Source organism: Macrotis lagotis, chromosome 1 (genome assembly GCF_037893015.1).
Source record: "Macrotis lagotis isolate mMagLag1 chromosome 1, bilby.v1.9.chrom.fasta, whole genome shotgun sequence".
Lineage (NCBI taxonomy): Eukaryota > Metazoa > Chordata > Mammalia > Peramelemorphia > Peramelidae > Macrotis > Macrotis lagotis.
Genome location: NC_133658.1, coordinates 652,236,160 through 652,263,042, shown reverse-complemented (window position 1 = coordinate 652,263,042; position 26,883 = coordinate 652,236,160). Strand labels below are relative to the sequence as shown.

Here is a 26,883-nt window from a genome sequence, read left to right as displayed (position 1 = left end):
AAAGAGATGGGATATTTTACCCAAGATAAAATGGGAAATTCTAAAAAGCAAAACTGAGACAAGATCCAAGGCCTGTCTGTTACCTACCTAATATGAGATTTTCATTAGAAATGCCATTAAGGGTGGCTAGGTGGCACAGTGGATAAAGCACCAGCCCTGGAGTCAGGAGTACCCGGGTTCAAATGTGGTCTCAGACACTTAATAATTACCTAGCTGTGTGGCCTTGGGCAAGCTACTTAACCCCATTTGCCTTGCCAAAACCTAAAAAAAATAGCTAGAAATGCCATTAAAGTGAAAATGAATTATTTTCTTGCTGGACATGATCCAGAATGTTCTTATTAAGGAGGAAGAATTTTGACATCCCTTTTCCATATATTTTATATTTATCTTACTTATAATTCATATAATTTATCTAACTTATAAATCTTTCAAATACCTAGCAAGATGTTCTAAGTATAGTGGGCGCTCAAAAATATGTGTGGCTGATTGGATCATGCAATCATATAATCATTTAGAAGGGGAAAGAACTTACAGATAATTTAGTCCTGCCTGCTCATTTTATAGATGAGGAAACTGAGGGCAGAGAGGGCTTTCCCCAAAGTCAGGCAGGTGTTAATTAGAACAACCAGAATTTGAACTCAGTTCCTCTGAATTTAAAATTAAGTCTTTCAGTTATTTAAAGTTTGGGATTTATATTAGGGCAGATTTGAATATTTTCTTTAAAAACAATCACAAAATACCTTCTCTGCATCAAATGCAAAAATTAATTCTAGAATTACTTTAGTAATGCCAATTACTTTAATGAATTAGTAATTCTAGGTTCCTCAAGCCTCTATATGGATTGGCAGCAATCAGATTCACCTCCTACCACAGAAATTGTTTTCCTTAGTCTGGGTCTTCATAGACCAAACTCCCTTACATATGTAAGAACAGTCCACATGCAGAAACTGTTCAGTCCCTCTTACTGTGAGAGCTGCCAAGTCCTTTTCAGGGCAGCTCATCCACCTTTGGTGTCCACCCAATTCTCATCTATGACTCCAAGAGGCTAAACACTGTAATACACACCCAGGTAACACTTTGGTGAGTTGGGGGGTATGCCCCAAGCATGGGAGGACTTCCCTCAGCAGAATGGGTTAATGAGAAGAATTTGTTCCAAAGGCCTTGAAAGTGACTAAAGCAGAAATTGTGAAGTGCTCAAGAATTCAATTAGACACTGAAGATGCCAAGGTCATCCATTGCATCCCAATATATTGACAGTTATTTTGACTTTTGTCTTGCCATTGGGTTCTGATGACTAGAGAAAGTGAGGCTGAAGACTTGGTACAGCTCTGTCTCATTAAATCCAATTTACTCATGAATCAAAAGGCATCACCCTACCATTTTAGTATTTTCCAAATCAAAGAAGGTGCTGTCCTCTATGAGCAGAACAGAATTTCAGGAACTCAAATTCAAGAACAAGTCAAGATCATCCCATGATGTTATTGGTCCTTTTTGAAAACAAAGGAAAAACAAAGGCACAGCAGAAGTAGATTTGTAGATTGAATACACAATCTCAATGGGTTGCTTTGGGTTAGCCAGCAAATATACACAAGTGGGAATTCATTTTACTGTCTTGCTCTACTTTATTCATATCATCTAAGTCAAGTTTTCTAAACCGAATGATTATGTGAGGAATAACTTCTCAAAGCAAATAAAGCTTAACTTTCCAATTGGTGTCAAAGTATGTTGACATTTCCACCAATGTTGAATGACTTTTAATATTCCCAGAATTATTAACACAGATGGGCCTTAACCCATGTTTTTATGTCTATGGGCTTGTCATAAAAACAAAGGTTATCATTTTTTTTTGGTGGGCTGACAGCAGGATGACAGGGAAGTAGAGAAGGCAGCAGATGGTTCATATAAAGTGTGACTTAGGTAGTAAGAACCACTTCCATCCTTAGGGTAGCCCAATGCAGTAAAACAGGCCAGAGGGAGGGAGAATTTACACCATCAAAAGAAAAACAAAAGAAAGTTTTAATCCATGGTCTCTGCTCATTCTGAATTAGGCACTTGTTCCTACTATATTCACTTTTAGTCTTCTGAGTAGTTTTTTCCATTGTAAGCACTTTCTAAAAAATCATTTTCACACATTTCTTGAGATACATCAATCCTTCCGGCATTCCTCCATGAACACATTATGATGCCCTGTCTATAAATATAAAAGACTTTTATTATGTCCATTAACCATGGACATATGTGTTCCAAAAGTTTCCTGACACGCAGTCATTTGTGGTTTTTTAATTATAAACAGAAAATATTCCCTAGAAAAATAAAGGAGAAAGCTCATAAATATATCTTTATACATTTGAGTTGGATTTGCATACTTAGGAATGATTGGTTAAATGGTCCTCTGAGCCCTGAGCCACAGGAAGTATGCGTGCATGTGTTTATATACACAGAGACACATATACGGACACACATGCAATTAAATCCATGCATCTCATAGAACTTAAACATCTGTAAATGCTAGTATGGTTGTCCTGATCACATTTTGTTTCTTATATAGGAGAACTTTTTCCCCCTAAAGGTCTGCTCCCTTGAAAAATTCAATGGAAATGAAAGCAAGGCCCAGTAAATTACTTGACAAATTAAGTCATATTTATTGAATGCGTTTTATTTCAACAACCAAAAAATTCTAACAGCCTAACAATGCACATAAGTTAAAAATTAATTATCACTTAGTGATAACAAAGATAAAGTTGATTTACATGGAAAAAAAGAACATTTACAATATGTTAATCCTTATTCACATTGTTGATACTGCAATAAAACACAATTTGTTTTTTTATTTCACAAAAAAGGCGGAAAATTGTGCTTTGTCAAGAGGCACTACAAGAGAAAGTTTCTTTTTCCAAATAGATATTATATGACAGATATTGAATAAATAGACATATATGCATTGTAATTCGCAAAGTTCTGGCAAGACCACAGGCTAAAATGCCCACAGATTCACTTTGAACCACTGCAGACTTGGCAGTGAAATTAAAAATAAAAGGCAAGACTTAGCATTGAAAAATACCTAATAAATTTTTGGTTGAAGTGTAAAGGATACCAAATGCTGATGCCATCAATAGATGAACCACCTTGCAAGAGCTTGGCAAAAATCAGTTTCCATTACATGTACATAGTGATTTCAGCAACAGTGTAAGAAGACAATTTTGAAGGAGTAACTCTGAGGAGAACATAAAGCAGCAACCATTGGAACTTCGGATCAAAGCTGCAGCATACTACAGAAAAAGAAAGGATGAGCACTAGAGCTTAGTAGCAAACAACCATCCTTTTGCAAAGATATGTGACGTTCATGTCAAGATAAGTTCTAAACATTTTTATTTGAAAAAGTACAGGAAAATGTCCCTTTAAAAACTCCAGAGGTTACTGAGCAGCTAGAATTAGCTTGTATTGCAACATGTCTTCTCCCTGTATAGTGTAAGTTCTGAGTAAATATCTACACATAGAGGTTTTTTTTTTATCCTACCTTTTATACCTTTCAAATATATAAATAGTATTAACAGTTATATTACAATGCTTGTGTAGTAAACAGAAAATAACTTTTAAAATGATATTGCATGAGGTCTTTGACAAGGTTGCATGAGAACACAACTTAAAAGATCAAAGTACGAGGGATGACTGCCTGCCACTTGAAAGCAGGGATTCCATTCATGTAGACTAGGATTGAAAGTGAAGTCTCCTCTTGGAATTGTTGTTAATGGAAGTGGGAATAATGTCACTGAAGTTTGGGGGGGGTGGGGTGGAGATGAAACTCCAAAACAAAGTAGAAATACCAGGAGAATGGAGCTTGCCTGCTCTTTCCATGGAAGAGTTAGTCAACCTGCAGGAGTCCTATTGGTCTGATGGGATCTCTGAGCTAGGGTGGTCACTGAGGAGGGTGGAGGACTAAGGGTAAATATTCATTGGTGACCAGGAGATGATTCTACTGAAATTATTTTGTTTTCTTTGCCCAGACTGCACAATTGCTAGCAAAAAAAGTTCTCTCAGGAGGGCCAGTCATGCTGACTGGAAACATTTAGTTCCACTGACAGAAGGACGGGAAGCAGAGAGAGCCCACAGTTAACCAGGGGTAACTCTGAGGAAGATACAGACCAGGAAACCCTTCAACTGTACATTTTCTTTTAAATGTATTTTAAACCAAATGTATTTTTCAAGCTGTAGTTTTCTCATTTGCAATTCTACAGGGAGAAAAAAATGGATTTTTATTTTCATTAAAAAGAAAATAAAGCATTATTAAATGATTAGATTTACTCATTTTAGGCTCTGAAGCTGAGAACAGGTAACTCAATACCATGATAAAACTTGATTTTATATTATGAATTCCATGCAGCCAATCTCAAAATGCTATTTTATCATGACCTCACTAGTGGACAAGCTTTTCCACACTGATGTTCATTTGCTTGTTTTGAGTTCCACTGAAGTTCATCTGTTCACTACAGGAAGGACCAGTTGAGTAACGGAACATGTTGAATCATTTTAAGTGTGCATTGTGTCTTAAAAAGTAATTGGACTTTGTCTTCTTAAGGTGCCCTGATTTTTTATTTTCACTTCATTTTCATTTCTCTCTCTTATTTTTGGCAGTGTTGATTTATTTTGTTAAATAGATACCTCAATAATTAACCATCATCAAGCTGCCAGCTAGGAAGGTAGAGAATAATAAAAAAAAATCAGGGACAAACATAGAAAATAAATAGGAATTCAAAAAATAGTCACCACACCCTGAGAGCAGGCGGCAGTTTATCAAAAAGCCAAAGCAACTCATTGTGAAGTGGTTTTTAATACATAAACAAGTCTTGTCTTTAAGAACCCATTTCACAGTCTATTCTTTCAGATTGTAAAGATCTCTGTCCCATGCAATTTTAATATATATATGTAAATATATATATATATGTACATATACATATACACACACACTTGTAGTTTCCTTCATTTATTTTTATAGATCTTTTCTTCCGAGAACTTGCTTTGCATTTCTTCCATAAGTGCAAGGATAATGAAGGCATAGTTTTATGTGATTACAATTATTCCAGTCAAATGTAAAAGTTTAACACTCAAGTGTCTGTGTCAAGATGATGACTAATTCGGCAATACTGAACTCTTTCAGTCTGCACGTGTATCCCGTGCAACAAAGAAATGTCAAATAGGGGAAGAAAATTTTTTTAAAAAAATATGAAAAAACAAACCTAAAAACCAAAACAAAATAAAAAAGAAAGTAGAAACAGAAAATCCTTGGACCAATGTCTTGCTTTCCATGGTGTGATTTCACATTATCTCTGGTCAATTTCTGGGGGAGCCGGCTTGTTTTTGTCGGCATTTTCCTCCTCAGCTTCCACTTTGTACATTTCCTCTGAGCCTTCTTCACTCTCATTTTCCTCTGATTCAGTCAGCAGCTCTTCATCCTTGTACTCAGCTACATCAACCCCAGTGCCCAAATGCTCTTTTAACTTCCCATGGTGCTTCACATGGTACCGCTGGTTCTGAAAGAATTTGATGATGGTGTGTTTGGGGAGATCCAGCTGAGCAGAAAGAGTATGGATAGCCTCCTGGTCAGGGTAGAGACCCACATCATGAATAAAGCTTTGAAGGATTCCCAGAGCCTCTAAGGAGATCTTGGTGCGAGACCTAGGTTTTTTGGCACAACTGTCCTCAGCAGGAGGAGGTGGAGGTGGGGCTTCTTCTCTAGGAGGGGAGCTTTCCTTGGTTGGCTGAGACTGCTGTCTATGAAGAACCTAATAATTAAAAATAGATATTCACATTTAGCTTATATCTTCAAGTTTATTTCTTAAAAAAACTTTCAAACTATTGGACAATGACCTCCTAAAAAGTAGAGATAATGAGCACTGAAACTCATGTTTTTAGAAATCTTAATTTCTGTTGGACTTAAAAATCCATTGTACAAATGACATTTTGTACAATGCCAAAATGACTGATATTCCTTGAAACAAGACTGGGAGCAAAGCAGAAGGAAAAAAGCCTATAATTCTTTTAAATTATTAATTATAGCAGTACTAATAATGATAATATTATATAATAAGGGCTTAATTTTTCTGTTAGCATGTGAGTTCTGCAGACAGATTATGATACCCATATTCAGAAGGCATCAATTAGTTTGGTTTAGTGTTAACCTTTATTATATAAGTACTTTTTTTTATCTTAGCACACATTTATTGCACTTTACAGTACACTTTTCCATTAACATCCCTCGCTTTAGTTTATATTTTATGTGAACTTTTAAAAGTCTGAGTATTTGATTTAGCACTTTCTATAGAAGAGGGGGAAAATTCAATTTGCCTAAGTAGTAAGCAAAGGGGGGGGGCTAATTTTTATTAAAAACAAACATATAGATTTTGTCTTCACTTTTCTTAGCACTTATGTACTACCATCTTCCTAGTTAAAATATTTCAACCTCCAAAGCTGGTGTTTCAATTAAATAACAAAAATAAAAGTATAATTAAATAAAGAAAACTCATTTATCTACCCCATCACAAGATACTAAAATGGGTTTCCATTAGAATTTAAATGGTAGTTTTATTGAGAATTAGATCAAATATTTAGTGAAAATTCAGCAAATATAATATTATAAAAACAATACAATAAATGGAAGAAATTGAAACTCTGTATAACAGCAAAACCAGCTTGAAAGATATCAAATATATTTGCAATAATATGTCAACTGCTGGTAGAAGACAGAACTCTGATGCATTGGATGATAAAAGTCTAGTGCTAAAAGTCCATATAAGGTTGACCAATTAAAATGCATGCTGGCACTCTCTCTATACAACATCCAACTAAGAGTAAACTCATGTGGTCCACTCTGGCAAACTAATATCAGCAAAAAAAAATGAATGCCAAAGTAATTAGTTCAGCATTCTAATGATACTCAAGCAACTTCAGTGTTGGTAACATACAGATATTCATACTTTTGACATAATCCATGACCCTGGAAAACATTCTAATAATTGAACCTCCATCAACAAGTGAAAATTTTGTTTAGTGATAGGAATTTTAGTATATACATATATAGATGCACAAAGTATACTACATATGGATATGTTATATATAATATATATGTCAGAAGCATATATTAAGCACATTCTTAGAAAATTGTGCTAATTAGAAAACAAAAAAAGAATTAAAAACTCCATTTTCTAAATTAGTTTTTAAAAAAGAAGAAAAAAACTTGGAAGTCTTTCCTTACAGAGATCATGTCAGGATATATGTTAATAGCCCTTGAAAAACTTCTGAACTGGGTCTAACTTAGGCAATTGCTAATATGATTAAAGCAGGCATTGGAAAATAAGTGTGCTATGCCTGTCACCTGTTTTTTGAAAACAGAATCTTTAGAACAGAAACTAACTAAATAGAAACATATTAGATGTTTTTCTGGTCAGTCAACAATTCTTTAACCCTGATGAAACAGCATTTTAAGACATTTCAATCAAGGATGACTTCGATAACTCTACCATCTTTGAACAATTCAAAATGCTAAAAACATGAAATGATATTGGCATAGAAATGATATTTTTTTTAGGTTTTTGCAAGGCAAATGGGGTTAAATGGCTTGCCCAAGGCCACACAGCTAGGTAATTATTAAGTGTCTGAAACGAGATTTGAACTCGGATACTCCTGACTCCAGGGCCTCTATCCACTGCGCCACCTAGCCGCCCCAGAAATGATATTTCTTGCTATATTAAAAGGGAAGTCAATGATTCCCAAAAAAATGAAAAAAAGGTTTTTTTGAGTATTTAGATATCTTTCAACACCCCAAAATCTTTCCCAATAGAAATATCATAGAAACAAAACAGACCATTTCAACTTACAAAATGATTTATGTTCCCAAAGACCATTTGTAAATTTATTAAACTTTGCCAAGAAAACCTCATGGATAAAGTCCATGGAATTACATAGACTTGGACACAACTAAATGAATGAATAGCAACAAGTCATCCTGTATGAATTGGCTTGTTACCACTACTCCACAACACAAGTACATCACTGTTTTTTCTACATATCCCAGAGATTGGTCTTCCTGCTTCTCCTTTTGCTGACATACGTAATTCCTTGCACATTATAGGTACTCAATAAATTCTTGTTGAAATGAATGTTTAAATTGGATATCTGTAATTCTTACCAAGTGTTTCTTTTCAATGAGCTAAAATCTGCTACTCTGAAATTTTCAACTATTATTATCTTCCCTCTTGCATTAAGCTGAAAAATCTAATCCTTCTTCCACATGACATATTAATTACTGCTTCCAAGTAAGTATTTTTATGGGAGGAATATGAAGTTGAAAAAAACTACAAATATGTTCAAAACACAATTTGAAACCTACTTGTACACCAAAACCCTCCCTCTGTAGAGATACACTTTTTGCCTTCAGAACCAAATGATTTTTAAAAAACAAAATGGACAAAAATGCTAATATGACCAAAGTTGACAAAAAAGATAAAGTAACTCTTCCTAAAGCCCTCAGTGCACAAATATGTTTTCAAGGCCACAATGAAAACCAGCTGGGAGCCATGTGCAAAATATAATATAAGCCTGCAGGGAAGGAAGTAAGATATTGAATGATTAAGTTTAGGAAAATATATAATGTAGTATACCATTTGGGGGGTACTTTGTATTGCTTACAAGCAAAGGTTGTGATGTTTTTTAAAATATAAGGAAGAAACTACAAAGCAGGTGATTGTAGAGAGTAGAATGCTTAAAGTTGGGTGGGTGACAGGGAGGGAGTCATAATAATGTTATATAACTAATTAGGGTAGTTAAATGGCAAAGGGCTAGAGTATTAGAGGCCTGAAATTAGCCTGAGTTCAAATAAAGCCTAATTACCTGTGTGACCCTGGTCAAGTCATTTAAACTTCTATCTCAGTTTTCCAATTTGTAAAATGGGAGTAATAATAGCAACCAACTCCCAGAATTGTTGTGAAGAACTAATGGAATAATAATTATAAAATAATTAGCCTAGTTCCTGGCATATAATCAGTAATGTATAAATTCTACCTACTAATCACATCTATTTCTAAGAAGAATCCTTGGATGGGTACCTTGGATTCAGGTCAAAAACAGTAGTGTCAATCTATCAACAAAACAGAATGTGAAAAAAAACCAGAATGTAGATAGTTGTTATTGTTCTAAGATTTTGTTTCAACATATAGTACAACTTTGACTCCTATGACATTCATTTTTAGGCCCTCTCTTTTTTCTAATTTATATAACTATTATAGTTAAACTTAAAGGAAAATGTCCCTCATCTCTGCATTACTGTTAAGTGATCAGATAACCTGAGCTTTGGATCTGGTTAATTTGAACAAATAACATTAAATAAATTACTATAAATGTTCTGTGATTCTTTAGCATTCAAAACATTTAAATTATAAGAAATATTTACTATGACTATTCTATTTTAATATATGTTGATATTGTTGAAAAATATTGGAAATGAGATAATCACTATTTCCTTTTGGGGATATATGTTTACCCATGTAAACCATAACAATGAATAAAAATAGGAACCATTTGATATAAAAATTGTTTTACCAAAGCTTCAGTACAATGTATTTATTTTCTTTTAAATCTTTCTTTTCTCAAAATGTGCAAAAATATGAAAAATATATCAATAGTTGCAATGTCTTATTTCTCTTTTTCAATCTCTAAAATAGGAATTTTAAGAAAAGGTGGGTTTCTTTTCTCTCTGCAAGTTTAACCCAAGATACAAATGAGAAGTACCATTTAATTATTGAGCCAGATATTTCAAATTTTGCTATCATCTTTCTAAGAAGGAAAAAAGTAGTACTTGTGATGAAGTAATAGAGGAAAATATAACAAACAAAACCAGAACTTAGAGTCAGAAAGCTTGTAATCAAATTCAGGCTCCAATATTTGCTAGTTATGTGACCATGGATAACAAGTCTCTTTCCCTCCCTAAGTGTCAGTTTTTCCAGCTGATAAAAAGGAGACAATTAATACTTGCCTACCTACTTCTCAGGACTATCATGAGGAAAGCACAGCATAAAAAGTAAGTTACAATACTTTCCTAGGCCAGTAAAAATGTTACAAAATTAAAACTAAATCAGACATCTATTAAGATCTCTTCTGTTTAGAAAATTTTCTAGGGAAACAACAAATAGACTTCTAAAAAAATAGCAACATGGAGAACAAGGAATGTGGGCATCCTATTACATCACTTGCAATATCTTATCTTCTTTTCAGTCTCTCAAGTAATCATTTTATGGGATTCAGCAACAAATACCAGAAATATTATAAGCTTTTCACAACTGTCATACCATACCAGATCTGAAAATGGTCTAAAATGCCAAGCTCTTTATTTCTCCTCTTTCTACCCCTCTCCATTCTTTAACATTCAAAGTCAATTTTCAACATTCTTCAATTTTTAAGTCTGACTTTTTAGCGATGTCTTACATGGTGCTATCTGATGCCCAGCAACCTCCTCCCCACAGAGGATAACAATGTTTCCTACCCAAAATCTCAAAACAGAACCTATGGGTATAAAATATCACTATAAACTAAGTCACTTCAAAGGGAATATAGGATTCATGTAGGAGAAATTGGACCAGGCATTACTATCTGCTCTGCTGCTTTTCGATTTAAAATGCTGTCACCTAAAAAATATTCACTCAGATAAATAGTTCAACACTAGGTCTAACTTCAATTGAATTATTTTTCTTGAGTTAATCCTTATGGTTGTAATTTCACATGCTGACACAATAAGACTGTATTAAAGATTGGTGTTTAGCTTTGTTGCCTAGGGGTAGAGGGGAGGAGGTAGGGAAGAGTGAGAGAAAAGGAAAGATTATACTATATCCTAAGGTCAAAACTTGGGAAAATCTGTTATTAAAAAAAAAATCTATGAAGTGATGACAAATTGCAGACTACAGGTGTTAGATTACATTGTGACTTCAGGCAGGTTTAATATAAGTTGGTTTCCTTTTACAATTGCTCTTAGCAAATACTGCTATAGGTAGGGGATTAAAAAAAAGACAGTACTCAATAAAAGAAGACCATGTCAAGAGAAATCGATACCAACTTGCAAAACGATAGAAAGATGGACATGGAAAAGTGTGTTCCGTTTCATCCAGCCTTAGCTTAGTCTGATTTTCCCTTAATATTGTAACTAAAAGGTACTGTCACATCTTTTTTATGTAGCTTAATAACTTTCTAGAAATATATATGTGTATATATATATATATGTATATATATATATATATATATATATATATATATATATATGAGACTAGGAATCAAAGAAGAGAAATGTAACAGTATATACTGCAATTAATATATTACTGAAATTTTTTAAAAAATGATTTTGACTAGCATGGTCTTCCACTTGTGTGAACTTTACTTATAATTCAAGGACCTGGGATTCTATAGTCAATATTTCCTCCATAAAACCAGTTTGCTATGTCTCCACAAACTGGTATCAATTAAATATCCATCACCTAACAATGAATTTGAAGATGAACTGCTTGAAGTTTTTAAAAAAGCTTATCTTCGAGCAACAAACTTTTGCTCAGGAAGACCTGCCAAAGCTTGTTCTTTGTCTTCAACAAATTCAGTCCTCTCCCATATCATGAAAAAATATCAAGTAGAATTTTAACAGTGATTTCTAATAATCATAATAAAAATTCATCAACCAATGCAGATAAGCAACTCTTTTATAATTTATAGTCTTAGAGAATTTCTCAGTTACTGAAGGATTATACTTGCCCATGATCTCACAGTCATTTTATCTTGAAAGTAGAACAACTTAAATTTATTCAAAAAGTGATATCACTCATAAAGAAACATTTAGTCAATTTAATTCAACAAATACATGACTCAATCAAGCAACAAGTGTAAACTAGATGCTGTGGGTTACAAAAATCAAAAAGAAATGGTCCCTGTCATTAAAAAAAGGTTTATATTCTATCAGTGGAGAACACTTAAATATATGTGTTATATATGTGTTTGTAGGTATATAATTAGATATAGGTATAAATAGAGATAAACACAAAACACAAACATATATGTATATGAATAAATAAAAAGTATTTTATTTTTATTTTTGTTTTGAGGGGGGGAAGGCTTTTGTAAATGAGGGAACAAGAAAAGTTTTAGGTAGCAGGTAATCCCAAAATCTGAAACAAAGCAGAGTTTCAGAAAGGTACAGTTAAGGAGGGAGGGAGAATGTTTCAGATATGGAGCGGGGTTGAGAAGAAAGACTGTGAAAATGCACAGAGTTTGGAGATGGATTATCATTTGTGAGGAAGAAAAACAAGATGACTTTGGTCGTACTTTAGAATGATCTAGTTTTCTTCATGGTGTTAGCTGCTCAGGAAGGAAAACAGATGAATAAAGTTACTACTTTCAAGAGCTTAGAGTTTTTCATGATGTCTCTAGAGTAAAAATTCCATAAGGACAGGGACTCAGACTTATTTAACTTCTGCATGAGCACCAGCACCTAGAAGAATGTTCTTTCTACAACTAAATACGAACTTAGTTAATATTCTATCATGATCAACCAACTAATGCTATTGGGATTAAATCTGAGGACACCATGTATGGGGTGATTCGTGTTGCTTGTTATCCTTCTATAGAGGTAAGCTGTGATGAATGAGAGTAGGTTTTTGTTAATAGGTTTAAAATGAATTAGTATGTCTCAATTGAAATAAGAATATGAGTGGTTAAAAAAAAAGATCCCTCTAGGTAGAACTCAGGCATGTGGTAACTCACATATAAATATTTAATATATTGTAATTATATTCTCCCTTTCATTATCATGATCATCTAAACATTTTTACTGAGTTTTTTAGGGCCTTATATAAGTTGGCTGTTTTTACCAAAGTAAATAAAAATCCAATGGGAAATGTCTGATGATAAGGGAAGAGGAAATAATAACATAGGCATTGACAAAACTGGTTGTAGCTAGAGGGATTCAGTTTTATTTTTTTTCTTAACTGAATAACCCAAAACACAAGTCTTATAGAGATTGTTTTGGTTTTGTTTTTGTTTTTACGACAGGAAAAAATAGTGCAGATCTGGCATGGAGCCTTCAAATTAGCATGTGGGAACAAAGTCACCATTTGTTGTTATTGTTCTCCTATGACTTTATTGATTTAGGGAACTCCTAGCATGAAAACGCTATCAGCTAATGTTGATGGGCAATCTGTCTATAGTTTATAGTTTTAGAGAGTTTTCTAGGCCAATGGAAGGTTAATTCACTTGTCCATGTTCACATAGTCATTTTATCTTAGAGAAGAATTTAAACTGAGACCTGGGTAACTATCAGCTAAATCACTCTGTTTTTAAAGTTACCAATATTTGAAGCTAAAGATAAGTTTTATAAACAGAGCTACAGAAAAACTAAAGAGGTAGGGTAGACTAGAAAAATGATATTAGTAATGACATTAAGAAGCTCAAATTTAAGTTGTTTGGATTTTAAATGATCAAAGACATGGTTACAAAAGTATGCAAAATTTCCATTTTAAAGAAATGATCCCATTGCCTCTTATACTAATTTAATCATCCAGTTACTTAGTTTCAAAAGCTCTTTGAAAACCTACATATAATTTCATTATCAGCACACTTAGAACATGTAAGCACCTTGAGAGTAGGAATTGTTTTATTTTTTTGTATCTATGTCCTTAGCATCTAAGACAGTGTCTGTCACCTAGAAGGCATCTAATAAAGCCATGCTAATTGCTTTTCATTGAATATCATTTATAAATTAAATTAATGAGATGAGTTCCCCAGTTTTCATTCTTAAATAAATCAAAATAATACAAGTAGGAAAATAATAAAATATACATTTGAATATATTCTTTAAAAAATACTAGTAGAAGAAAGAATTACTTCAGACAGCTGATTTTTTTAACCAATAGGTAAAAATGTCAGAACAAGGTTTGGGGTCTTTTTAACTTCTAAGTGGATAAGATTGAGAATGGTTACTGTTTATTAAAACAGACTTCATAGGGGCAGCCAAATAGTATGTCAATGTAGACTTCGATAATGATCAGTTTGGATAAGCACCAAGGAGCCAGGATATTTATTCAAACCTCCTCCCAAACTTCTTGGATTTATTAACCCTATGTTGGAAATTTCCCAAGAAATGAAACTCATTTGTAAAAAGTGATTCATATTTTTTTTTACATTCCCCAAAACCATGTTGATTAGAGTTTATGCCCCCTTTTAATCAAATGTCACAAGCAACAAATCAAGCCAGAGATGGGGCAATAATAACAAATATTTATGTTTTTATTTCAAAAAATATAAAATCTGAAGCCTGACATTTATTATATTATGGTTAAGTAAAGGAAATCTACAGTGGTATGACTATTAATTTACCAAATTTCTTGTACCTTTTGTTAGCTTTAAAACAGCAATGTGGATGGGCATTATAATAATGCTCTGCATTTTGCAGGAGCAGAAATAGAAACACATCATCTTTATATGTTCTGATTTAAAATTATAGGGAAGATTTTAATAGGGCCAGAATTAATGTGAATATCTACTCACATATTACATGTCACACTTCACAGAAATGTGCAAGAAAGATAAGTAAAAAAAGTTCTGTTTAGATGCAAGATATTTTGCATAGAAAGGAACTAAATTCTTAATCTAAAATGATATACCTAATTTCCAATTAAAATACAGGAATGACATATGATTCAAAGAGATTATTTGTAAACTAAAAAGTTATATGTTTGACTAGTTAAATAATATGGTAATTTGGAAAATTTGAAGAGATTATAGCAAAACACTCTTATAATTGCAAAAAGTCAAATTGGGGGGATATAACATTGTAGGAATTAATATGGACTTTCAATTCCTTGTTTCTTGTCTGTGCCAAGCTAAAAATAACTGTTTTCCTGATTTTATCAGAATTTGCTCAAAAAACTAAATGAGATCTTCCTTGACAAAACTCAGTCAAGTAGAACATTTAAGGCAAAGATATGATGAAGCCCATAACAATGATGACACAAATGGTATTTCCCTAATTGTGTAGTTTTCTCACTACTCAGATTAACAGAGATTTGGGTTACCTAAGAAGAGGATGTGTTTAAATTAGGCATTTCATTTTAGATATGACAGAAAAGGTACAAAGTCTTAACACATAGACCCAGAAGAATCTGTTTTCTTTACTTTTTTTTTTAAGTGCTTAGACTTGGAAGTCAGAACAATCTGCCCATGATAGTTAACTGAAATGATGGATGTTCACCAATAAAATACTACTTCATCAGGATTTATTTTTTGCTATATAGTTGTAACTACTAGTACATTTAATACTAGAACTTCAGAAAACTCTACTGAGTGAATCAAATACATAAAAGTATAAATGTTCCTTTTATAGAAAACAAATCTCAAGAAGTGCTTTATAATTAGCTATCATCATTTAAAAAACATATATTTAGTATAATCATATATATAATATATATTTACATGTTAAAGTTTATTAACTTCTAAAGTCAAATAGGTAAATAAAGTCAATTTATTTAAGAATATTCCCTCCACAGTAAATGAAATGGAAGACAGCAGTTTGGAAATAGAATAAAAAAAAATTACTCTGTGATTTAGCTCTTGAAAAGAATGATAGCATAATGAAATATTACCTAATTTTATTATCTTTTTTGTGTTCATCATCTATTTCTGTTAGATTTAGTATGCTTGGCATACTTAACTTTCTGAAGATGAAAGGCATGGAAAATGTGAAAAACTTGGCATTAAATAGACTTTCAATTCCTTGAGTGCCTAGTACAATAGGGTTATTTTTAAAATTCTAAATAACTTATTTCTATGTGAGGATTCAGTTGCATTCCTTTAGTGTTAATGATTTTTCAAATAAAACAAATTTATCCAGAATGCCCAAACCACAGTCCTTGAAGAACTTAAAAAATTTATATGAATATTATACCCATCTCATATCTTACCCCTATTCTTACAAACTTCTTGAGATCAAGGATTAAGTTAATGTTTATCGTTATATCCTCAGTGACTAGACATAGTGCCTTACACTTAGTAGATGCTTAATTGATCTTTTAATTTTAATTCTACTAGTATTTTCAGGAACCATAATAATATCAGAGTTTAAAAATAATTTCAGAGGTATAGCATAAATATAGGTTTAAACCAATCTGTGACTATAGTTTAAAAATCTGTCATTCTATATAATAAGCAATGTTTATATTTCAATGAGATAACAAAGTATATGCCCTTAAGATGATTATAATAATGATGACCCTGACACACTCTAGGATAATACAAAGCCCAAAAGGTCTAGACATTAAACTGTGTTTAATAAAGTTTCAGTATTAAATCTATCCTTGGGTTGCATTAAGATAAGTATAGCTTCCAGAAAAAAAAAGAGATGATCAGATTGTTGTACTTGACCCTGATCAAATTCTATATTCAGTAATGGACACTACATTTTAGAAAGGACCTTAAAAACAAGAGTGTCCAGAGAAGAGACATTATAAACCTAAAAGGTCTTAGTTCATGATGTATGTTGAAGGGACAGGTCTATAGGATGAACCAGTAACTGCTCTAAACCCTTTACAGACATCTCATTGGATCCTCAAAACAAGGGAAGTAATTTTATGATCCCCATTGAACAGTTGAAGAAACTGAGGTAGATGAACATTAAATGATTTACCCAGGGTAATAAATGGCTGAGATCATATTTGAACTTGGGTCTTCCTGAATTCAGGTGGTGTCTTGTCTACCAAACCACCTATCTAATCTGGAGAAGACTGAGACATACTAGTAATGTTCAATTATTTGACATGCTTTCACCTGGAAGAGAATTGGACAGGTGAAATTGGACAGGCTTATAGGAGCAATGAGCAGAAGTTGTAAAGAGACAGATAGGGGTTTAATGGAAGGACAAAGTTCCTAAAAACCAGAGCCATCCCTCCCATGCCTTGGGAAGTAGTGAGTTTCTTTCCTTGGAGATTTTCAAGTGAAGGTAGGCTAACATTCATTGGTTATATTGTAAAGCATATTCCTTTTCAGGACTTAGTTGGATTAAATTCCTTCCAACTCTGAAATTCTATAATTCTGTATACTTCATTTCATTCTAATTTTGAATGTTTGTAATATATGTGACATATATAGTAAATTAATCAAAAAATTAGAATAATTAAAACATTGTGCCCCAATCTGAAATGGGACTTTACCATAATCACTAAATAATAAGAATGGTTAGTAGAATTATAGAGCTGGGGAAGCTAAAAGGGGCATTAGCGATGATCTAGTCCAACCGTTTAATTTACATGAGGAAATTCAAAACCAGAGAAGTAAATTTACTTGCTTGATTTTATACATTATTTAACATCAGAGAAAGGTCTTCCCTGTTCCAGAATTTCTGCCCACTGTTCCATACTGCTTTCACTAATAAATAACAAAAGTAAAAACAAACAAAAACTATTTTTATTGTTTCTAATTTTTAATTTAAATTTGATTTAGTATTTTTATTATTACCTGCCAGTAAATCAAAGGATGAAAATGCAATTGTGAAGTATCTTGAATAAAACAATAAAAATACTAGACTTATGGTTCTCTTATGACACTATCATATGACTTTTTGACCAACTTTTTTTCCTTAAAAAAAAACTTTCTGGGAGTCAGTGGAGGTTGAGAGGTATAACCAGAAGGCAGAATTAAGACAGGTTTCTAGAAGATAAAAAAAAACCTGTTTCTTGCCTTAATCTATAGTTCTATGCCATAACATTCAGGTTGAGCCTATTGGAGAAGAGGCATTATGACAAGGAGGATTATAGTTTCAGTAAGAGGTTTTATATTAAAAAGAAAAGAAGATTTAGAGTCAGAGAATCTTGGTTCAAATCCTAGTCCTCCTTGCTAAGCATAAGCAAGACACTTCCTTTCTCTGGACCTCTGTTTCCTCATCTGACACTTTAACAGCTATAAAGGCTGGGGCAGGTAGGTAGCGCAGTGGATAGAGCACCACTCTTGTAGACAGGAGGACCTCAATTCAAATCTGGACTCAGACACTTAGTTGCCTAGCTGTGTGACCTAGGGCAAGTCACTTAACCCCACTGCCCTAAATAATTTTTTTTAAAAAACAGCTAAAAATACCATGAATACCTCCACCACAAGATCAAAACCAAGGTGGCACAGGAGAGAATTATTTAAACCCTTAGTCTCCTATGTCTGCCAATGATAAGTGGGATGCCACATTCCTTTCCTTGGGTTATTAGGGTTCTAAGCTCTAGGATCAACTGCTGAGCAGTACAAATGATTGGTGCCCATTTAAGTTTAGATATCGTGATGTATGAAACATTCTTTTCAATTTAGGCCCTTGTCTCTCACAGAGGGCAAGCTGGGACTCTCACCTCACTTAGGTCTTCCCAAAATTGGAACTTTCCATTCTTCTTGCCTTCCAGAGACACTTGACTACAACTGAATTTGAAATCTGTTGTTTAAAATTCATTGTGAAGATATATGGAAAGCTAAAATGATCATAGGCCTCTATTATTACCCTACTAGTGTTTAAGTGAAAAAAAAGTTAAAGCTTTCCAAGGAAATTAAGCAACTTAGCATTCCTTAGCATTTACTATTTCCACTGAAGTTTACTGTGCTACCACTGGAGAGGAGAAAACCTATGCAAACTTTCAATATGAGATGTAAAATAAAAGATTAAGCTCATGTGGCCTCCTCAGCACCATGCTTAATGGCAGTGCAAACGTAAGATAAATTCTTGTGTGAGAGTTTTTAAAATATGCATTATATCACTGAAAATAGCTGAATTATAATGGAGCACAATAATGTTGTGTACGCCTCTGTCATTCACATATAGATTAGCTAGCACTTAGACTGTGCTTTAATGTTTGCAAAGAGCTTTACAAATACTAACTTATTTATCCTCACTAAATATTATTATCATCTCCAATTTACAGATGAAGAAATTGAGGCAGATAGGTTAAGTGACTTCTCTAAGGTCACAGAGCTAGTGAATGTTTCAGACTGGACTAAACCTCCAATTTCTGTAGGGTCTTAAGATTTACAAAATCACAACAACTCCATGAGATCAGTCATTCAAATATTGTCATCATTTCAAGAAGGAGGAACAGAAACTGAAAGAAGTGCTTCAACCATTAATACATACAAAGGCTCTAAGAATTGGAAGTAAGACTCACATGTTCTAATTCAAAGACTAACCCTCTCTCTAGTATGCCAGAGATACATACTCAGATAAAGAAAGTAAAACATGAAATCACTAAGGACCCATTAACTAAAACCTGGTTATTAAAAAGTAAAAGATGAAAAGTGAAACTAAAATGATGACAAAATGCTATGGGTACACATTTTGCACTGTCATAAAAGTTCCAAACTTTTCTAATTTAAACTGGAGTAATTAAAGTCATCCTTCATGCATGTGTGATAGAGCTGGGTAAAGAACTGTTGAAAGATCAGTAAGGGAAAATAAACTAAATGGTTCATTTTCTAATCTAATTTTAAAGTAGGTTTATCTACATTCAATATTCCTCCCTTCCATCCCAATAGAACAAAGTAGATGGTCTAAAGTTAGAGTCAAACTGCCCTTGGGCTTCCTGCTTTCTTGCCTTTAAAGTGCTGCCAAGATTTTGTTAGGATGTGTAGTATGTGTTTTACTGTTATTCCAAAGTTACCAAAGATCCCTTAACTTACAAATCTAATGACCTTTGCTTATTGTCTCTGCAGACTTTGACACTGCTGCTCACCCTCTTCTCCTTCATATTCTTCTCTCACTAGGTTTTTGTGACATTGCTCTTTCCTGTCTCTCCTCCTACCTGTCTGATCTCTTCTTATCATTCTCCTTTGCTGAATCTTTTTCCAGGTCACATCAACTAAGGACTCTGTGCTAGAGCCTCTTCTTTTCTTCCTTTACACTATTTCTCATGGTGACCTCTTCAGCTCTCATGAATTCAATTCTCATCTCTTTGAAGATGACTCTCAGATAATTTATCCAGCACTAATCTTATTCCTTATCTTTCTCTCCTATGACAATGCCACCAGTCTAGTACAAGCCCTTATCACTTCATGTCTAGATTGTTTCAATGTCATTTTTGTTGGTCTTCCCACTTTAAGTGTCTCCCTAGTCTAGTCCATCTTCCTCTCAACTGTCAAATTGATCTTCCTAAAATTCAGGTCTAACCATGTCACCTATGTATTTGATAGACTACAGTGGCTCCCTGTTACCTTTAGGATCAAATATACAATCCTCTGTTTGAGCCTTTCATGATTGGCCCTTCCTATCTTTCCAGTCTTCTTATACTTTGCTCCCCTCCATGTATTCTGCAATCCAGTAACATTGGTCTATTTGTTCTTACTCACACAAGAGGAAGTTACCAAATCTGGGCATTTTCACTGGCTACCTTCCCTGCCTAGGGCTCTCTGTTCTCATCTTTGTCTCCTTATTTCTTTCAAGTCGACACAAGTTCCATTTTCTACAAGAAATTTGTTGCTCCTTAATCATAGTGACTTCTTCTTCCGAAGAAAAATCTCCAAATTAAAAAAAAAAAAGAAAAATCTCCAAATTACCTTTGATATGTCTTGTTCATACATATGCTTTGTTTCCCCATCAGCCTGTGAGTACTTTGAGGATAGGGATTTTATTTTTCTTTCTTTGCATCATCAGCTTATCATTTAATATAATTTAATAAATGCTTGTGCCCTTCACCAGCACACTATTCCACATATCATAGGTTTGTTGAAATTTAAATTCCATTCAAATATTCGATGAGAGATAGGAAGAGTACTATGTTAGATGCCAGGAGAGATGCAAAGTTAGGTAAGACATAGTCCCAACCCATGAAGCTTCGTGCACTGGGAATAAGACACAGAGATAATGGTGATATATATATATATATATATATATATATATAATATGAAATTAAAATATATGCCAGAGTTTCAAAACAAAGACAAGATAGCTCTTGACCAGAGGAAACAGGAAAATATTCCTGACAGAAGTAGCATTTATCTGGGCTTTAAAGAACAGGTAGCAATTGAACAGACTAAGGGAGATGGAGAAGTTTGGAGACTGGCAAAATATTTAAGCCTAGAGAACAATTTGAGCCAAACCATGGAAACTGATTATGCCAGTTTGGTTTCAAGATCAGAGGTAGTAATATTCAATAAGGATACAAAGATAGAGTGGGATTAAACTGGGCATGGTCTTGAATGGCAGGCAAAAGAATATGAAAATGATTTAGGAGGCAGATGATGTCCCTAAAGATTTCCGATCAGAGGACTGGTATGATTATATGTAAAAAGAAAGATTATACTGAAAGCATAGTATATGGACCTACTAGGAGGCAAATCTAGGGAATTTTAGATTTGAGAAGCTTCATCTCATATTCCCAATTAGAATCCTAATCCTAGTATGAAACCAGAAGCCAACAACTTTCCATAAGCATCTTAAAAAGTTTTGCCTGAAAGAACAAGTATTTGATCATTATTCATGGCAAAATAGAGAGAGCATCAGATAGGAAGTTAGGGGATTTGTGAAATGTGGGACTTGGATGACCTTGGGTCTGATCCAGTTCTTGCAGTCAGTGATTCTCCTGCACCTCACAAAAGAACAAAGCATTATTGTTATGGTAGGCATCAAACTGTCATCTAAAGAATTTCAGCGAGGCAATGTGGTCCTTCTGGTCTGAACTAAGGACTACTTCCTAAAGGAAATCTCTGAGGTCAAGCAGCAATTAACTGAAAGGTTTTGATTGAAAATGCTATTGACTACTCTGCCATTCAACAGCTTCCTGTTTATTATACCTCTCAGGCTGACTAGGTGCCAAGACATTAAGCTGTCAATAATGTATTAATACTGAGGCACAACCCTCTTGCCCTCCCTCTGTCCCTTCAGGCAAATGTGTTCAAGCTAAGGACCTGCAGAAAGCCAATGCAAATTCTCTAGCCTTCCAATGGAAATTATTTCTTTACGTGGTTTCAGTTTGTGTATGGACATCAGTGTTCACTGAGTTTTGTAAAAATATGATTGCAAATTACAAATGCTCACTTAGGTGAGGTTAACTCACATTTACTTTAAAAAAAGAAACTGCTGAAATGATAGGAACATGCCCTGAAAGCTGGCTTTCTTTCCCAAGTCATATTTAACAGTTTCTAAATTGAATTTAATAAACACTTTACAAAGAGAAATGAGAAGTTATTTAAAATGCAGTTTATAAGTCCTTGCCGTTCAGCATCTGGAAAACAGTTGTACATTAAAAAAAAATTTAATGAATTTAATAGAGAAAAGCACTTTAATTAAATGCTGTCAAAGAGGATTGTATTAATGACTGTACACTGAGGAATTTAAAGCAAGCCAAGTTTACTTAGCAAATAGAAACTGGGCTTTCAAAGGCTGCAACTATTTATTTTGCTTCAGTCACTGTACAGCTAGGAGATGATGGTGCCAACTAAAACCAGTTAAGTTATTAGATATGATTTTATTTATTGTGTATTATTAAAATCTCCAATTCCTAGGGGTATATAATTAGCTCATTTCTTAATGAAATGGGTTGCAAAATATCCCACTTGTTCAGGAAGAGTTAATGGAATACAAAATTATTCTTATTTTTAATCTAACATTTTTTCTAGAGGATAGAATGAATACTTCTCACCTTTTTGATGCCCATGCCAAGAAAATGGCGAGAACTTTTCCTCTGTTCATCTGGTTGCAATGGTTATGATTGGGTATTAAGCCCCAATGGTATATGTCAGAAAATGAATTTTCCCCTATAACAACACACTCTTAACTTCCTTTCATTTTCTGCAGCATTGCTACCAAGAGCTATTTATCCCAGTGCATGTTGAAGTGTGTGTTTTAAAATGCCCAAGAGTTCTTGAAAAATCTTTGGGATTTGATTGTAATTTTTTTAATCCAAAGCATGATATAGTCAAATTCGGAATTTTTCAAAGAAAAATATGCCAACTGCTAGATGGAATTTAAGGGTTTAAAAAAAAGATTCTTTTTTGGTTTCTCTTTTCAAGACTTTGAATACAAAATAAAACTACCATTAATCAAAAAAAAAAAAAAACCAAACCACCAAAAATACAGACTATATATGAAAATTTTAAAAGATTGGATGTCTGGTATGGTTGAAAAAACACTAGGTGATGTCAAGATGATTTTTTGTACCCTTTATAAAAATGCAATTACCAGTGATCTGCTAAGACAGTGAAGGATTTAAAGTAAGTCTTTGGGAAATGCAGGATCATTCTTGGGACCTGAGTGGAGACTTCTTGGGACTTGAGACTTCCATGACATGACAAACCAACATATACATATACACACATTCTATCTGTCTGTCTTTAGATTTTAATTCAAAACATGAGGAAGGAGGAGGGAAATAAAATGCAAAATCCAGTAACCTATTTCCTTTCAGTAATATAATGATCACAAATGGTGACTTTAAACTTTCTAAACAAATAATTTAATTTTTAATCCTCCCCTTCCCAAGTTATTTATTGAAGTCATGTGTTTGAACTCTGTCTTTGTAGTTCTGTGCCTACTAAGCAACTTACTCTCCCCATCTGTACCGCACCATTTCAGTATACTCTGTAATGTTGCAAATGCAGATTAATAGAGAGTAGGCATTGACCACATTTAATTCTAGGGATGAGGATTACGACTATGTAAAGTAGACTAGACTGTGTATTTATATAGAACATGCTGCATGCCTTTTTGAAATATTAAGAGCATATATATTTAAATAGAGAAATTATATGGAAAGTAGCTCATAAATCTCCTAGCATACCCAAAACAATGAATCCAAACTAGTCTGAATGATTCTTGTAAATAAAATACAGATAATAGTGGGTTAGTAGTTTATATACTGAGCAAGTTAGAGGGTGGAGTGGATACAGTGCCAGGCCTCAATATCTTCCTGAATTCAAATCTGACCCCATACATTTACTAGCCATATGACCCTGGATATGTTATTTAATCCTCCTTGCCTCAGTTTCCTCATTTGTAAGGAAATGGCAAACCATTCTATTATCTTTACCAAGAAAAACCCAAATGAGATCATGAAAATTTGGATATGACTGAAACAACTGAAAAACAACAACAACAGTTTATGCATATTAAAATCAACCTACTGTCCACTAGTTGACCGTTTGAGCTAAAATATGTCTCAAAAATCCTAAGAATGAACAAATTTGCTCTCTTCTCTTCAAGCAGGAGGCAACTGAAGTATTCTTCCATGCTGATATCAAATCAGTTACTAATTTTGCAATTTCTTTATAACATCATTCACATATGTCCCCTACTCTCCACTTATACAACCACCAACATAGTTTAAATAGACAAAAAGATAAAATAGACAGATCTATAAAAGATGGATAGAATGTTTAATAAGCACTTATCATGTGACAGTCACTGTGTGGTTCAGGCCCTTCATCTCCTCTTGCCTGCACTACTGCAGTAGCCTCCCTTTTCCAATCCATTCTGTACTGCAGCTATCATCTTCCTACTCAATAAACTCCAGTGGTAACCTATTACTTCAAGGAAAAAAAGATAAAGTCTTTCAGTACTTAAAGTTTTTCACAACCTGATCACTTTTTATTTTATCTAATTCTACTCTTCTCCACTCTACAATCTAGTCATATTGGCTGTCTTGTTCCTAGACCGTATTCCATCTCCTGTCTCCATGCTTTTGTCCTTTTTGTTTCCTATGGGAAAAAAAATGCTTTTTCTCATCCTCTGACTTTTAGAATCCCTTGTCTCTAAAAGACTTAGATCAAATGGCACCTCCTACAGGAGGCTTTTCCTGATCACTCAGGGTTTAGTTCCATTACTTCTAAGGTTATTTTTCATTAATTCTGTGTTCATCTTGCATGTTCTGATTTACATGCTATATTTTTCCCAAAATAATATAGACCACTTAAAGGCAGGGACTATTTTAGTTTTTTCTTTATATTGCCAGCACAGAGCTGTTTGTTAATTGTTTTTATCATTGTTTTGGAGCACAACTTTTGAGGGAAGATTTAAGGTCCTTTCTTACCAGAGCTGCTCAAAATTAGAGTTTTCAAATGTCAGTAAACCTACAATGCTAAGCTACTATTTATCTATCTACCTACCTAACATACCTAGAAATCCTGAGTTACAATGAAAAGACATGAAAAGCTATAACAGTATTCTAAACATTAATTGAATGTAATCATTGTACATGCTTTATGTGTTATACTTTGACAATTTATTAAACTAAATTATTATAAAATTTTGAGGACCCTCTATATACTAGTCTTTTAAGAACTTACATGTATCATAGGTTAGAGAGTATCTACATTTTGAACATTTACCACGACTGTCAAGTTTTCTTCTTACTGAATCAATTAAAGCACCACATAATTGGGGAATGAGAGAACCAGTATGTTCCAGATTACTCAAGTTTGGTGTATACAGTTAGTGTTAACAGACAAAATTATATAAACAAAAGCATATCCTGAATTCCATGAGCAGGCACATGAAGGGTAAAAATAAAATTACAACACTTTGAACTGTTTTTTTAAGAATCTCTAGAAAATCAAATGAAAAGTGGTACCATCCAGTTTTTCTGGTCTAGATGGTTTTTAGATCTGATTTTTTTTAAAACTAGGAGACAGGTGCTTCAGATATGACGGTCATATTGTCACAAAGTGATGCTACTTGGTATCTGCTGAAGAAACTGTAAATCACTCAGCCCTTTCAGTGAATTTCATCCTGTACTGGGGGTTAGAGGACTCTAGATTTTAAGGAGTAAGGGACCCTAGAGATAAATCATCTAATAGAACTTCCATTTTACAGCTCATAGGATCTTCAATGTAGAGTTCTAAAGGACTTTAAAGGCTATATAGTATACTCCTTTTATTTTTTGTTCTTACATTAGAGGAAAGTGAGACTCTGAGAAATAGAAGTTACTTTTTTGATGTTACCTTGGTAGTAAATTCATTTTCCAGTTCTTTCCAACAGTCCTGAATTCTTATATTCTAATCATAAAAGGCTCTAAGAGGCTACTTCAGCTAACCCATAAAATTCTCCTAAGAGACTATGGTTTGTCCTTATCCCATTTGAATATATAATATTGTATATTTTTGTCTTTATAAATAAATGTCGTTACTAGCAGGGTCCCTCCCTCAAGTTTCACTGTAATCACAATATAAACAATATTTAGGTTAGAGTGTCATACATACACACATGCTAGGGCTTTATGTCCTGGTACCTAAATAAAATGTGGAAAACCCAAATTCAAACTCTCACTCACTAGCTGTGTAATCTTGGACCACATCAGACTTCTCTGAGCCTCAATATTCTCATTTGTAATGGGAAACATAATAGTAATTATCACAGAGAAATGTTTTAAGAATCACATTTGTGCCCCTAGAAACTAGTGCCATGATACCATATAATAGGTATTAAATAAATGCCTGTCTATTCAACCTTTCATTCAAAATGAGATTGAAAAATGTTATGTATTTAGAAAATGCTATATGCCAGTCTTGGTGTTCTTTTCATATCTGCTTACAATGTGTAGCCTGGAATTTTTAACTTGTAATCTGGGGATGGATATCAGGAGGTCTATGAACTTGGATGAGAAAAAACTGTCTTACTTCATGTTTTACATGATTGCACATGTATAACCTATATATATGATTGCTTACTATCTCGGGTGAGTGGGGGAGGGGAAGAAGGAAGGGATAGAATTTGAAACTCAAAACTTTAAAAACAAATGTTAAAATGTTTTAACATGCAATTGGAAGAAAAATAAGAAATGTTAAAAAATAAAGCATATTGAAACATAAAGAATATTTAATTCAAAATAATTGATTTTCTTTCTAATTTTATGAATT

At 33.5% G+C, this 26,883-nt stretch overlaps 1 protein-coding gene across 1 annotated transcript in view; it reads right to left on the bottom strand.

Moving 5' to 3' along the window:
* Positions 1–2,634: 2,634 nt before the first annotated feature.
* The window catches only part of SATB2 (SATB homeobox 2), a 214,180-nt gene continuing 189,931 nt past the window's right edge, over positions 2,635–26,883 (bottom strand). Inside the window, exon 11 of the mRNA XM_074215380.1 lies at positions 2,635–5,780. Within this exon, the coding sequence (XP_074071481.1) occupies positions 5,319–5,780 (462 nt within the window). The 3' untranslated portion in view covers positions 2,635–5,318. The remainder of the gene's footprint in view (positions 5,781–26,883) is intronic.